The sequence below is a fragment of the Pomacea canaliculata genome, linkage group LG4 (genome assembly GCF_003073045.1).
Source record: "Pomacea canaliculata isolate SZHN2017 linkage group LG4, ASM307304v1, whole genome shotgun sequence".
NCBI lineage: Eukaryota > Metazoa > Mollusca > Gastropoda > Architaenioglossa > Ampullariidae > Pomacea > Pomacea canaliculata.
The window spans coordinates 26,882,387-26,897,263 of NC_037593.1; the positions used below are offsets into that span (position 1 = coordinate 26,882,387).

General features: G+C 35.7%; 2 protein-coding genes across 4 annotated transcripts; one reads left to right on the forward strand and one right to left on the reverse strand.

Moving 5' to 3' along the window:
* Nucleotides 1-1,199: 1,199 nt before the first annotated feature.
* LOC112560999 lies at nucleotides 1,200-8,675 on the forward strand. Of its 3 annotated transcripts, XM_025233115.1 has the most exons (16): nucleotides 1,200-1,263; nucleotides 1,667-1,774; nucleotides 2,145-2,292; nucleotides 2,523-2,672; nucleotides 3,277-3,429; nucleotides 3,707-3,774; nucleotides 3,924-3,970; nucleotides 4,194-4,234; nucleotides 4,658-4,708; nucleotides 5,327-5,385; nucleotides 5,873-5,906; nucleotides 6,179-6,245; nucleotides 6,576-6,696; nucleotides 7,663-7,801; nucleotides 8,289-8,318; nucleotides 8,535-8,675. In XM_025233115.1, exons 5-16 carry the CDS (start codon nucleotides 3,375-3,377, stop codon nucleotides 8,540-8,542), a joined length of 720 nt encoding a protein of 239 aa, XP_025088900.1. In that variant the 5' UTR covers nucleotides 1,200-1,263; nucleotides 1,667-1,774; nucleotides 2,145-2,292; nucleotides 2,523-2,672; nucleotides 3,277-3,374; the 3' UTR covers nucleotides 8,543-8,675. The 3 variants fall into 3 exon arrangements, with proteins under 3 accessions (XP_025088900.1, XP_025088899.1, XP_025088898.1); XM_025233114.1 differs by lacking the exon at nucleotides 8,535-8,675 and having other exon boundaries at nucleotides 8,289-8,400; XM_025233113.1 differs by lacking the exons at nucleotides 8,289-8,318; nucleotides 8,535-8,675 and having other exon boundaries at nucleotides 7,663-7,968.
* LOC112560997 lies at nucleotides 7,066-14,860 on the reverse strand. Its single transcript, XM_025233111.1, has 8 exons — nucleotides 14,758-14,860; nucleotides 13,592-13,730; nucleotides 12,866-13,021; nucleotides 11,901-12,135; nucleotides 11,376-11,580; nucleotides 10,950-11,025; nucleotides 10,000-10,675; nucleotides 7,066-9,472 (listed from the first exon to the last, which is right to left on the reverse strand). Exons 1-8 carry the CDS (start codon nucleotides 14,800-14,802, stop codon nucleotides 9,121-9,123), a joined length of 1,884 nt encoding a protein of 627 aa, XP_025088896.1. The 5' UTR covers nucleotides 14,803-14,860; the 3' UTR covers nucleotides 7,066-9,120.
* Nucleotides 14,861-14,877: the final 17 nt, after the last annotated feature.

Sequence of the window (14,877 nt, forward strand, 5' to 3'; positions counted from 1 at the left end):
GACGGGCAAAATATTTCAAGCTATTACAAGAAATCGACCATGACGCAAATCAAAATACAGACGTATATGGAGCGACATAAACTTGGGCCTTTATTTGAGGTTGGAGAAATTAGTGCGATATGCATATGTTAAAAGTAGTAAAGAGATGGGGAAAATCAAGTTCAGGCATGATATTCCGGAACTAACTAAAAAATAAACATATGAAAAGGATTTTGGCGGGTGCATGAAACAGCTCATTATTTGTTATTAAATTATGAAACCGCTTTTTCGCATTTTGAATGGTAGATGTCAGCATTTTTTTTTCCTCAGGATTTGATGAATAAGGTTCTACGAGACATGCCAGAAGAACCAATTATTTACATTCTTCGCACTTTGTATAAGAAAAGTGGCATAGAAATTCCCCAGGTAACATATTTTTTAATTATTACTATCAAAAATGCTTAAGTTGCAAAGGTATCAGTAACTACTGCTTTACCCAATGAGGTACTCATATAAATCATTGCACACTACAATATTTGTACCTAATTATTAATGTAAAGTGAATAAATCTTACACCACCACCTCTCTCTCTCTTTTTGTTGATGATAATGTTTATGAATAGTGAAGAATGAATAGATAAAGAGACTGAGTTTGTTTGCTATTGATACTTCATATGTTAATATATATATATATCTTATACAAGCTGTCATTCAAGAGATCAAAAACCTGCTGTTCTTCACTCTGTCACTAATGACATTTCATCATCTGTTGTGTCAACTTTATACAGCTTCAACATATCCCTTTATTATATTTATTATGTTAAAGCTTTGTTCCTTCTCTAGGAGATTCGTTATGGAGGACTGAGAAAAAGCGTTGAGTTTGGCAAGTTTATCTTTTTAACTTCAGCATATTTTTAGCTGTTCAAGTATTTGTATTTTACATTTTAATTTATAAAATTAATTAAATTTACTCTGAAAGAAAATTAACAAAGTATGTCAATTAAAATTTTGAGGAAATCAAACACTTTTAATATATTGTCATATTTGATTAACTCACAGATCATATACTATGCTAACAAAACAGAAAAGGAAGAAAAATGACAGTACCACATTTATTTTTATCTCATTACAATAAGTATAACGTTAGATTTGCTGCAACTTTTTATAGCAGCGATAATGTCAAAGTTGATTGACAAGGACCCATGCCATTGTGATTCATCAGGTCGATCCCATAGTCTTGACAAGAGTACAAAGACAGAACCTGCAGCTACATCAACGAGCATTGGTATTATCATTATGACCATATTCAACATCATACATTTCTGTTTGCGCATTAAGGTGTCCAGCTGTGTATTAGTGTGCTAATGTGTGTCAGTCTTTAACTGCCCAGAAACATGTTCATTTCACTTTTTCATTTAGGAATATGTAAACACGTCAATGCAAATTCTGAATAGTTGTGTGCATCTGTGTCTAAAAATGCATGTAGGGTTCCTTGTGCTAAACAAGACTTGTCAAACATAATTCAGCTTTGATAACTAGATTGTTTCACTTGAATATTTCACCTCAATAAAAAAATCATGTTCACTTGTTTACATCTTATGTACAGGCTTTTAAATTGCAAATGGCAAATGAAAGATGTGTGTGTGTGTGCGCATGCATGTCTGTGCATATGGTTTTGTGCATTTAAGCACACTCATCAGATGCACCACTGGGGCGTGACTATGATAAGCCATGGCTGAGTCACTCACGACGTTTCAAACCACGACAATCTGCAGAACCAGATATCTCAAAAACAAGTAAGAGCTATTTAAATTCTGTCAAGATGAGCTATCTATCTCTCTCTCACACACACAGTTATACAACTTTTATTGCTTTTGTTATTTTCTGTTTAAAAAATCTTGTGCACAAATTATATTTGCTTTTTATAAATAAAACCATGGCTTAGACATTTAACGCTATAAAAACGCACACGTATAGGAAATAATCAGTTTTTGCATAAATATAACAGCATAAAATGTTTCTAGTGTTTTTTGACACATTCAATTGGGAAGGCTTCTTTCTATTTTCACTTTCAAGATCTCACTACAAAAGCACACTATTCTTGAAACAGAACTGTTATCAGTTGGGTAGGAATCTGATATGATCTTTTTTGTCAAATCGTTACAGGTAAAAAATCCAAGCTAGAATGGCAGAATGACAAAGGCATGACATCTTTTGATGAGTTATATGAGATCAAGAAGTGAAAAAAGAATCTCTCAACATTAGGAGATCAAGGGCACCAGCTGACACTCACAGTTCCTGGGCACCTGCTGGAGTCAGTGTTTCTTTTTCATGTTGATTGTGTTCATGTCAAAATGTTTGCATGCATTAAAAATGTGCTGCTGTACACATAACATTTTAGTCCTGCTTAGATGATTTGCTCTCTTTCTCTTGGTGAAGATGAGTGGGTTGGTGGGTAAAGTGGACATGCATGAACCTGCAGTGACACCCACTGTAAAAGCAAAACAAATCTTACATGCTTTTCTTGGCATGTTTTTATTGAAGGATGATGGCAAAATCTCCACAAGCTTGGACTACCGCAGGCAACATCATCGAAATGAAATCAGCGAGGAGGATCTTTTGGCAGCAGAGATTGTGCGCCCTAGTTTTCGGGAGGACTGATGCATCACAGACTACTGTTGACAACATAGCTATGTAATTAAATATTGCACTTTTTTTTTCAAATACACCTTTCTTTCAAATGAAAAAAAAAAATATAGTGAAAATTTAACCAGCACATAAAAAACACTGAATTTTATTTTGTACTGTAATAGTATACAGGGGGCTTACTTTTTTAAATGAGCATTATTTAATCATTTATTTTATTTTTGAATGTATGTTCATCTAGGTCTTATATATTTAGTTAATATCTGCTGGAAAAATGTTTTGAGAACCACACACAGATCAGCTAAACTGCTGCTTTATAAACACCATCATGTGCACTGTTTTACATTTTCTTTTCCCCAAATGCACAATATTGGCCTTAGGGAATTGGGTACATAGAGGGAGGTTTAAATGCTTAACGTTTTACCCTATCCTGGTCACCCACATTAACATAAACAAGATATCACAGGGTGATATACAGTTGTCACATCGAATACATTAAAATAGCATCACAGGCACATATACCATTGTAGCATGTTCATTAAATCTAAAAAGGTCTGTTTTGGGTTTCATGTTCATGGTTTTTACCTAGATGAAAATTATTCAGTAACAATACAGAAATTTTACACCTGTACTTAAAGTTAAAATGTAACAGTGTCCCCAAAAGGAGGCAAATGATGAAGGGAGTACAGCATCGAGAGCAGCTTCAGCAACTGTTGCATAGTGAAGACACTGTTAGCACAGTCATTCCAGATGATCATCTTGGATGATCTTGAGGACGAGAATCAAAGTGCTATTGAGCTCTTAGGTAAGAGTTATGTGATGATAATATATAGACTATTCTTGCCGAATCGACAAAGATTCTATAGAGCTTAAAATAATGCTTCTCGCATTGTTTTCTGCAAATATCAGACTGGCCATGTCACACCACATCTTGCAATCTGCACTGGTTGCTAGTTTGGGCTTGATTTGAATTCAAGATTGTCACATTCTGGTGTCACAATAAAACTTATTACTAAATCAAGATTCAAAGAACAATGTTTGGCTACTATAGAAAACTGGCATAAATGTATATTTGATTGCAGAAAATGCAGAAGATCTTGAGCGTGAAGGAGTGAAAAACATTCCAAAGTCTGGGTATAAACTGAGCAAGGTCAGAGTTTGTTATTGATATAGGGTATTGTCTTAGTATGATCTAATGTGTTTTCATATATACAGTATATAAATGTCTGACATATCTTGTTATCACATGCCTTGCTTGATGTAGCTGTTTTTCTTTTCTTTTATTAATGTATCCAACAGATCTTACGTGCAAGATTGAATGAGCCCCTTGTCAAGCTCAACATCAAGTAAGTTGCTGTTTTTTTAAACTTAAAAACACCCTTGTCTGAAATCTCTTTTTACCATTACTTTTCTCTAAAACAGGGATCTTGAAGTATCTTATGTTTGCCTCTAAAATATTTCAAGCATTAGCTTATTTATTTCAAAGTTTGTGTCTAATTTTGTATGAATATTTAGGTGTTTTTTTTATATTTAAATAGATATAATAAACACATTTTTTTTTTTTTGCAGATTTGACCCACATACCGCTGTAGAATACAGTAAAGCATTAAGTAAGTCTAATACGCTAACATTTTATTACTGCTGAGAATTACATTATAAGTTTTACTTTTTCCATGCAAGGAAAAAAAAGCACCAGCTGACAAGAGGCAACACTGGATAATAATGGCTTTCATCAGCGATTAAGCTAGTGAAGCCTATGGGTTATTGGTTAATACCTTGCCCTCAACACAGGTTTATCCTCAATATGGCACCTGTTGCCCACTACTGTATATAACTTTTGTTGCTGATTTAGCAAAAATATCCAACTGTCAGCCAGTTGTAGGCTGGTTTGTCCTTGCAATTCCTAGTTCTGATCCTCTCCATGAAAGCAATATCATTGGCACTACAAATTTACCTATTATTTCTGTTAGAGATTTTAACTGATAGCATTATTAGGATTTTTTTTCGCAATTTTATTAATTTTTTGTTTACAGACAAAATTATGATGAAAGGCTACGAGTCTGACCAGGAAAACACATCACCAGGTAACAGTTTAATGTTTGTGTCCAGCTTTGTGGTGCTTTAGTTCCCATGGAACTGGCAACATTCATTACACATTACACAAACTGTTACTGCTATGTTAGCATACATCGAGCACAGTTGAGGAAAGCCTGTTTTGCGTTTCATGGGGATACTTGAAGGTAATTTGTTGAGACGTTAATCACTGCTCGGTAAGTTAGAATATGAAGAGTGAAGACTAGGAAGTATGGGCATGTGTAATGCTTGAATTAAGTGAAAATGGTATGCTTTAAACATGACTCAGGGCAACCTGATTTGCCTAACCAAGGTGCAACATTAAGCCCAAGAACTAATTGGGGTTAACCATTTGTACACAAAATTCTGAGCTTAAATAGCTATCAGGGTTAATGCCAAGTAGGCTCAAATCCAGGTTCAGTTATCTTTGAGGATGCAATTATGTACAGGCATAATGTAAAGATGTTTGCTCCTGACCAGCATGCCCATTGTTAAAAAAAATTGAGACGTCTCATAGAAATTGTTTATGTAGCTAAATAAAGCTTGCACTTCATGTACATCGCCCAGTATGATGATATCCACCAAGAAAATTTAGAAAATGTTAGCACATGTTCATTTACTTTTCACAGGTGGCCAGAACGATAGTGAAGACGAAGAGTTTGAAAGTGTGTCCCAAGTAACTGGGCCAGTGAGCAGACTTTCTATTGTTGCCTAATCTTGCTTTATTCTATTTCTCATATAGAGGGAGTTGACTAAGATGCAATTGGATATAACTGTGACATTCAAAACCTGCAAATTATAAGCAGTTTACAAGTGGATTGTTAAAAATCAGATACCTATGTTCTGGATAGAGCATGCAGAGCTTGGAACTCAATTCTTCCTTTCCTTTTTACCTGATTAATCAGGTATCCATTCAATGTTGCAGTTTTTCATGTGCTATCTTGAGCAAATATTTAACTGACAACCTTCTGCTCTGGATTGAGTGCACTAATCACAAAACTATGCAACATCAAAAATATCAGGTTAAAACAAAAATTACATATTTAATGTGCAATATTTTTATTCCAAATATCATTTTACAAGCATATAACTTTGTGTTCCTTTTGTATCTTAACATATCATTACTAAAATGTAGAATGTGATCATCCGTTTATATTATTTTTGATTTATGACAGAGACAACCAGTGTGGCAAGTGCCAGAATCTGATGGCAAGTAGAATTTTGTACAGTCAAGTATATTTATTTAGCAAATATGTGTGTTCTGTAAATAATTTTGTGTTTGCTTACTGTTCTTCTATTTAATCTGTTTTCATCTACTTTTATGACGTGTGCTCATATACTTGCTCACATAATCTGCGCACTCTTTCTCACTCTCCTTCCATGTTCATTTATGCCTGTCACTTCAGGTACATGTTAATACATCCACTGTGAGTTACTCTTTGTGCTAAAAAACCTGATAACATTCGATGGATGCTGTGCAGGCGATTCTAGTTCTCCAAATGGAGTTAGACCACAACAAAGGCATGAGAAGCACCGACATAACAGGAGGTACATATACATGGTAGTTCAGTTGTTGCAAAAGCTTACTGGTTATGCAGACTCTGCCTTAAAAAAAAAAATCCGCTAATTCTAATAACACTATGACAGCAGAGAATATATCAGCTTAGATCTTGTTCTTGTGCTTTCACAGCTACAGCCACTGTCAGAAGCAGGAGTACACACACACATACACACAAAAACAGTCAGCCCAAAGTACAACTAACATCGACATTTTTTGTGCCTAAATATATGAGCATGAATTGTGGTACCACCTCCCACCCCTATCTTTTACAATAGTGATCCTAGTCATGAAATTTACATGCTTTGCTGGTATTTCAGACTGGCATCTTCCGTCCCAGGACGATTTCATGGCATCCCCTTAAACACTGTTACTTCAGACGTACGTGATTTTAGATCCAGGGGTAATCAGACATGGGCACCAGGTCACCACAGAGGAGATGTAAATACATGTTTAAGTCTGTGCATATACAAGAGTGTTTGTGCTTCTACATTTATGTAATAAATCCAACGCTAAAGGAAAAAATCACTCCATTCCGACCTATTTTCTCATGCTGAAGGTTACCTTACAATATTGTGGGGAAGTGGATAGCTGAGTGTCTGGAGAGGGGTGTTGGTTCAATGCCCGACTAGTGCAAGCCAACTTTCCCCAGTCAACCTAGCCGGTGGGAATGGGTACATGACTTCATAGAGGGTTTTGTATGGCAGTGAGGGAAAGATGAGCTCCACCCTCATGTAAAGCTGGCCCCCAGAAAAGTGAGGCAACACCTCACACCCAACGATCTGAAAAAGGTCAGGGGACAACTTTTAGTTTTTTTTTAAATCTTGCAATAAACCCCTAGCTTATTATATTGCCACCCTCACCTCTTGCCATGCTTTGTGGCAGAACAGATTTCCCAGCTTACCCCAAGTTACAAATCAAATTCCTTCTTGGCTCTGACAGTGGTGAGATAACCACATGCATTCTTCACCTTTGGCACTGCAATGCAAAAGGTGTTGAAGATCAGGCAAAGGAACAATTGCAGTCAGTTAATATTAGATCCACACATATGGAAGTCTGGAGTGAGTGTGACTTTTTGACATGTAGCATGTTAGTAAAAGCATACTGGAAGAAGTCACTATGGAGGTAAAGTAAGTTAGTAATCCAGAAATAGGTGGGAGGTCTCTTGGATGGCCAGAATCAGTGTTGAAATAACCAGTAGAACCAAGACCGCCACATCTGGCAGGGACTAAAACCATATAGAAAAATGGTCCCCACAGGATCAGATAGCAGCATCTTCCCTTCAGCAACTTATTTCTAACAGTGCAATTATTAGGGATTTACTATGCCCCCTACCTCTCCCAACTACTGTGATAATAATAAACATTAGACATGGATAATATTTTTGCTGTGTTTCTGTGGGTGCAGCTGGGTAGTCTAACTGATGCAGCACAGGATCTGAGTTCAGAACAGGAGGTGGAAGCCGAAGGCTCCTCCTCAGCAAGATCAGGGGGATGGGTGCTACCTGAGGATTCTGATGCAGCCAGCATCCATGACTGGAATCAGAGTAAGTCAATGAAGCATTTTCTGGCATTACTGTCTGTAGGGTTCAACTTGGCAAAAAGCTTTTTGTACATTAAACTCAAGAAACAAGAAACTTGTGGCAGGAAGCCTAAACTTGGACTCAAATTTGTTTAAAATATGTGTGTGTGTGTGTGTATATATCAACATACACACACATATACACATATGCTTGCTTGCAGGAAGATTCAAGACATTTTGCATAATTTCTGTTTAGCAATAGTGAAGATAACAGCAGAGGCAAGAAAGCTCAGTAATTGAATCTGTGATATCATATATAAAATATGTTTGAAAAGTTTTTCCCAAAATACTTCATAAAAGCAAACAGCTATTTTTAAAAATGGCAGGCATTAGCTATGGGACATCTAGGATGCTGTGTTAAGTTCATAGCCAGCACTGAAAAACTACCCATTTCTTTGTCATCCTGTTACCATCTCACTGCTGACCTGCTATCTTTTACCCTTTCCTTGCAGGGGTCAAAGGAAAGAAGAGAGACCCTAGAGGTAACATTATTAACAGTCAGAACAGAACTCAGGCAAAATTAGGTTACAGAAACTAAATTTTACTTGAGAAACAGCTTGTACTTTATGGCTGTGATCTAGTATTTCACAAAATCCATTTGAAAGGATAAATTTTGTAATAATTTCATCATTTTCAACTTTTAGTAGTTATAGAGGCTATTTAGTTTACAGATTTCTTTTTTTTTTATGTGTCTGCAGCCTACTGATTTCAGCTGAAGAAATGTTTAAAAAAAATTTAAAGACTTCAAAGAGATACCATAGGAGAAAAGGTACCAAGGCAAGAGATGGCAATATGTACACACAGGGAGGACTGAGAAAGGAAAGCTTAACAAAGCTGCATAAAACAAGTGCAAGAAAAAGAAAACTAAAAACCTACAGAGTGTTATCAGTGAATTGGACGATAAAAACATCACGATTCCACAACAAATTCTTCAAGAAGCTTAAAATTTGCTGAAGCATGGTGAAAAGATTTTGTATAAGTGAACACATGATCAGCAATATTTCGGAATAAAGTGCAGCTGTAGGCATATAGAACTGCACCTCTGAGGATATTTCACATATCCATATTTTCATAATTTCTAAATCTAATACTTAAGTCCAAAATTGTTTACATACTTTTTCCTGTTTTTCATTTATTTAAGTCATTAGATTCTGACCTATCTTTAGCCATCATTTTCAAAAATCAATACATCTCTTAACATCCCACTAAAAAGCACAAAATGGAACTGTAGCAAACAAATTTTACATCCACAAAATGAAATTGTAGTGAACAGACTTTACATCATTAACAACAATGGACCATATGCACTGCTATTTGGTCATGGGGAAACATCTCATCACAAAAAGGGCATTCTTCAAAAAGGTCACAGCCTGAAGATGCATCACTGTCATCACTACTATCCTGATCAAACGCACATTTCTTAAATCTTTTTTGTCTGGCGGGATAGTCCAAAAGGTCACAGCCTGAAGATGCATCACTGTCATCACTACTATTCTGATCAAATGCACATTTCTTAAATCTTTTTTGTCTGGCGGGATAGTCAAAGGAGACAGACATTTTCTGCTTCTTTGCTTCTGGCTTTGAGGTGCTGGCTGCTTGCCTTCCTCTTGCTCCACGACCCCTGCCTTTCCTGCCCCTTGACACAAGAAAAGGAGTGGCCTTTAGACAACAGAGTCCAAGTGAATGGTTGACCAAGAAATCTTGTGTGGATCACTATAAAGTTGCACAAAGATTAATGAAGCTTTTAAAATAAACATACAAACAACTGCCTTTTTTTTCCTTAAAGGGTGTGACTGTTAAGATAACTTTGATATTATCAATTGGCATATATTAATATAGGTATATTTTATAGGTACATACTACATACATCTGAATTGTTGCATGCACATATGATATGAGAAAGACGTTTTATTGCTAGGGTAGTCAGCAGTGCATGTGTACCTCTACCTACCCCACCCATCAGTTGATGTAGCATGGTGGGGTGAGTGACCGCTAGCTGTCAGCACCACATATACTATCTTCCCTAGCACAGATAAAACCATTTTACAAAAACACCCACAAGAATTTCTACCTTTAAGCAAAACAAAACCTTTCAAATAATGGCATTAAATAATTAAGTTTCATCCTATTAAAACTAGTTTATTTGTTTTTTTCTTAACATACCTTCCACAAGATCTGGAAATTTCGCATGTTTGCATTTCACTCATCGTTTCCACCTGATTTCTGCTGTTGAGCCACAAATCTGAGCTGTTGTGCACACTGCTTGTTGACATGGGAACTCTTAGTTCCTTAGTCTTAGATACAGAACCAAGTAAACTACCCTCCAAATCAATCTTCTCATTTCCAATGCTCTTGGAAACTGCTCTTTTCACACTCGGTGGCGACAGAACAAGTCGCTTTTTAGCCGCAGAAGAGCCTGTTAATGAATCTTTTTCTGAAATATTTAAGTCTTTTCTGGTCACTTCCTCTTCCTTTACTGGCACAGATGGCTTAAGATCTGGGTTCTGTGGCTGGTTGGAAGCCTGATGTACACTTTGCACATTCTCAGACTCCTTTCCTGATGTTTGCAGTTTCTTAGAACTTGACAATGTTCGGGCCCCTTTTCCACAAGACGATCCTGATGCAAGTTGACTTGTACTACATGCAGAATCACCTTTAACTTCCTGGTTAACTGGAGATCCTCCAGGAAATTCTTGCAGAGAAGCTGCTCCTCCACCTTTCACAGTTATGTCACCTTCATATAAGTCAGCAAAGAAGTCTTGACAAAAGACAAAAAATGTCTGCTTTTCTTCTGAAGTCAGCTTTCGCCATTTTTGTTTCTCAAATTTATGGCGTAGATCTGCAGCAAGAGAAACAGTACTTTTGAATTACCTGTGCTTTATTTTTAAAGATAGTTGCCAAGTATTCACTCTAACACAACTCATAAATATAATTTGAAATATGTGTATAAATGGGTGGTTTCCATGATTGTTATTATCACAAGACATAACATTTGTACTTGAGAGATTTCACCACCCTTTCACCCTTCTTTGAGAGAAATTATGCCAAAATTCTTAATCAGTCTACAAATGTTGATCTGAAACTATAAAATCTTATGAATAACCTAAACATACCTGATATTTTCACCTTATCAAGGTCAAGGTCCCTTTTTTCAAGTTTTGCAAGAAAATCTTTCATCTCCTGCTCTATCTTTAAAGAAAATTACAAATTAATAACACACTACAAACTAAATAAAACAATATATAAACCAAACATTTCTTTTTTTAAAAATTCACCCTGTAAAATATTCAAGTAAAAAGTTTAATCATAAAAATATAAACACATACTGTTTAAGGTACACCTATGGAATAAAAAACAAAAAGAGCAAGGGAACTGCTAAATGTTTCGAATATTTTAATGGTTCTGGTAAACATTAAATTCTGAACATGTTCAAAAATAATTAAACATTTCTTGCTAAAGCTGTTGTCTTATAACTATATTACTTGTACTAACAACATGCATATTATTCACACATTCATATAACCCCTACCCTTACAAACCTGTGGTTTTCCCTGCTGTGCAACATGGCTTGAATAAAGACCTTTTGGTGACTGAAGTGCATCTGGTGGTGCAGGGCATGGGGAATGCTGATTGGCTGTTAGAACCATATGAGCTACCCTTGGCAGAGCTGTAGCATCACCTCCACCGCTGTTAGCCACTAATTTTTTAAGATGAGACTTGAGGGTATCATTTCTGTCAATACCACTGTCAACGACAGAGTTTCAAGTGTCAAAATGTAGTTACTTAAGAAATCTGTATTTGTGACAATTAACATGTGCATGCATACATTACGTACTAAATAATAATCTCAATTGTTAGCATTAATATTGCAAGTTCATAATTAAAATAATAATTTTTGTCTTTGCATGCAACATTTGAAAAAAAAATCATATAAAATATGGTTGCAGACTGTAAAATATATATGCCAATAAATTGAAAAGTAATTCTGAAATAAGAATCAATAGCCCCTTAAAAGCTCTCACTCACACACACACTATGACTCAATCAATACAGCACTCAATTACCTGTCCTCTTTTTTCCCAAAGAAGTGTTGCTTTATGGATTCAACACTTTGCTGAGGTACTGTCTGGCGAACATTAGGTGATTTGTTAGCAACAACTATTGCCTCAGGAATATTCGTATCATCTGAACGCAATCGCAAAAAGAGAAGGCCAAGCTGAACGTCCTTTCGCCAAGGCTGACGACACACCACGTGCACTCTGTCCCATTCTGATGCTGCTGCTTCCTGATGAAACTGAGCTGAGGATTAATGAAACAAAGGGCATCCGCAATGTCTATACGGTGATAAGACTAAGACGTTACAAAAATTACAACGCACTAACACAGACCTAAGAAGGAACAGGAGAACATTCAAAAACATGACAATCTGTCAAACGTTATAAAGAACCATGTGCTATCAGAGATCCTTTTTAAGGACAGCTTAGTATATGGCAAGAGCATGAAGAAGCAGTGAATTAAGAGATCATTTCATTTATTCATCCCTTGAATGGCCTCTGATGTTATGTGACCTAGCACCTTGTGACTTCTTTTTATGGGGATATGTGAAATTACAAGTTTATATGAACAAACCTCAAATGATTGCTAAACTGAAAAGGGAAATTCAATGGGTAATTGGCAAAATCAACAAGGTAATCTGCAAAAGAGTTATCGTTTGTTTCAACAATCAGATGACTGCCTGCAGGAGAAAGTGGAGGTGGACATACGCTCAGTATCATTCTTCATATTAAACTGAAGTATATATTGGATAAAATTAAATAAGAAATTTGAATTTTGCTTAGATTCTGACTGATTTATTGCATTTTTGTAAATTGCGTATTTTATGAAACACCCTATACCTTACACCTGAAGTTAGGACTTCTTAAATTACACAAGAAGACAAGCATACTTGAATGGAAAAGTTTCTGATTGCAAAACAAAAGTGCTTACAAAAGGAAGTCAAAGTATTTGCCAAGAAAATCTGAACATATACCTTTTGTTAACATGCATGTACGTGTCATTGCTCGCCCCAAACGACAATCAGTTAAAGACATCAATGTCTGGGTTGGAGCAAGTGCCTTGTACTCCTGACCCTGAGGCCAGTCTGACCTTCCCACTCGAACATCCAGAGTAGCACACCATATTAGACCTGTAACTCACACACATAAATACAAAGTTTATGTAATTAGAAAGCATTATTATTTTATTTTTATTTTAACTAAACTTTAAAATGCATAATGCCTGTAATGTTCATTCTTGTATGACCAGGTTTCATCGATAACTGCAAGAATGTTCCTCTGATAACTGTAAAAATGTTCTCCCTATAACTGAATGTATTTGCAGTTAGGCCTATCTTGTGGTGATAAGCAGGAACTGCATGGAATGACCAATTTGCTCCTTTTTTAAGTTTGCAAACCAGTTGCTTTGATAACTGATATGCAATGCACCTTTTGATTTGTAATTTACAGAAGATACAGAAGTAATCAGAAATGAGAAATTTAACTCAAAGTGAGATGCGAAATTAACAGTGAAAAAATTACATTTAGTAATATTAATTTAATTAACACATGTACTAACAATTCTGAAAAACTCAAGGGATCCAATCAGTAGTCTTTTTCCTCACCCTTCTCTTCTCAACTCACCTTTAAGACCAAAGAATCTGTCACAGGATCCTTATTTTAATAAAGAACACAATCAAAATTATGGTGCAAAGTCTTACCAATGTCAATAGAGGCAAGGTGACATGGTTGGTCCAACTGAAAAATGGCTTCCAAAGTTCCAGATCTATCTTTAGGGTCACTCAGCCATTTCTTTTCCCCACCAGAATCCAGAAGATTGAATACTTTGTGAACAGTGTCCTGAAAATAGTGACTGTAACACATTAGTATTTCCCATGGTATTTAACTCTCAGACTAGTTAACTCAAACTCTTGGACTAGATGGGAAAAATGTTTCCCACTTTGTATTTCTGAGAACTGGATTCAATTCTATTGTGGTGTCCCTTTGTGATCAGCAAGTCTTCAGCACATAAATATTCTTTAAGTGCTTATCATACAATTAAGTTTTCTGCATATAAGATTATAATAATTGTATGATAAACCCTTAAAGATTATTTTTGGAAGTTAGCAGATGGTGTTAATAAAAACATGCATATGTATATACACACCTACTTATTTCATCTCTAGTAAAGTTAAAATGTGACGACTCTAATGAAATGCTTGCAATGGTAGTAATTACATGCCTTTAGCCAGGCATTATCACCTCCTTATTAACCTTCTAAGGAAACTTCTTTCTCAATTTGTCACCATTTTGAGAACTGCACCAGCACTCCACCCTTACTCTGAACAACACCTTTTGTTTTCCCTAAACTGATTTCAAGCCATTAAGGCAAGGAATTATACTGTGTAGTGTTAATATTAAGCACTAGTAGGTTACTCTAGACCAGATATGACCTAAAAATTTACTAAAAGAAGATCGTAAGCACAAATGTCTTTTATTCCTTCGAATTAGTTGATTTTTAAACAAAATTCGGTTAACAAGCTGACAAAGCAAGACTCGTTTGCAATATCAATGTATAACAATCAGCATTTATCAATTTTCGTTCTTTGGTAATAGTATGCACAAAATATTTGGATGATTTAATCATATTGATCTCTGTCAAGGCACTCTCGAAGAAACCATTAATTCTAAGGATTAAAATAAGATACACTCATACAAATAAATAACCAGCAATATACTGTCATTTTTACATTTGAGTTCCGAAGCAAGGGTTCATTCAACACTTCTAGAACTTTTAAATTCTTGTTATGTCTCCCTTATAACAGAACATTTTACAAGTAAATGAAATTACAGATATTTGAATCAATGTTTTGTCTTTTTCACTTACCTGTGAAGAGAATGAAACAATATATTTAATGCTCACCGGCGCCATCGTGAGCCCACAGACGTAACGAAAAGTTCGCGATGAGCCTTTATGATTCGCGCGCTTTTGTCATTTTGACTATTA

What these genes read in the sequence shown, in the direction of transcription:
- LOC112560997 (XM_025233111.1), bottom strand. Translation starts at nt 14,802, where the DNA reads ATGGCGCCGGTGAGCATTAAATATATTGTTTCATTCTCTTCACAG. An exon ending in TTTGGGAAAAAAGAGGACAG is followed by an intron (nt 11,581 to 11,900) that starts GTAATTGAGTGC and finishes TGTCGTTGACAG; the next exon opens with TGGTATTGACAGAAATGATA. An exon ending in TGATAAGGTGAAAATATCAG is followed by an intron (nt 10,676 to 10,949) that starts GTATGTTTAGGT and finishes CTCTTGCTGCAG; the next exon opens with ATCTACGCCATAAATTTGAG.
- LOC112560999 (XM_025233113.1), top strand. Translation starts at nt 3,375, where the DNA reads ATGATCATCTTGGATGATCTTGAGGACGAGAATCAAAGTGCTATTGAG. An exon ending in AAGTGCTATTGAGCTCTTAG is followed by an intron (nt 3,430 to 3,706) that starts GTAAGAGTTATG and finishes ATTTGATTGCAG; the next exon opens with AAAATGCAGAAGATCTTGAG. An exon ending in AAGCACCGACATAACAGGAG is followed by an intron (nt 6,246 to 6,575) that starts GTACATATACAT and finishes CTGGTATTTCAG; the next exon opens with ACTGGCATCTTCCGTCCCAG.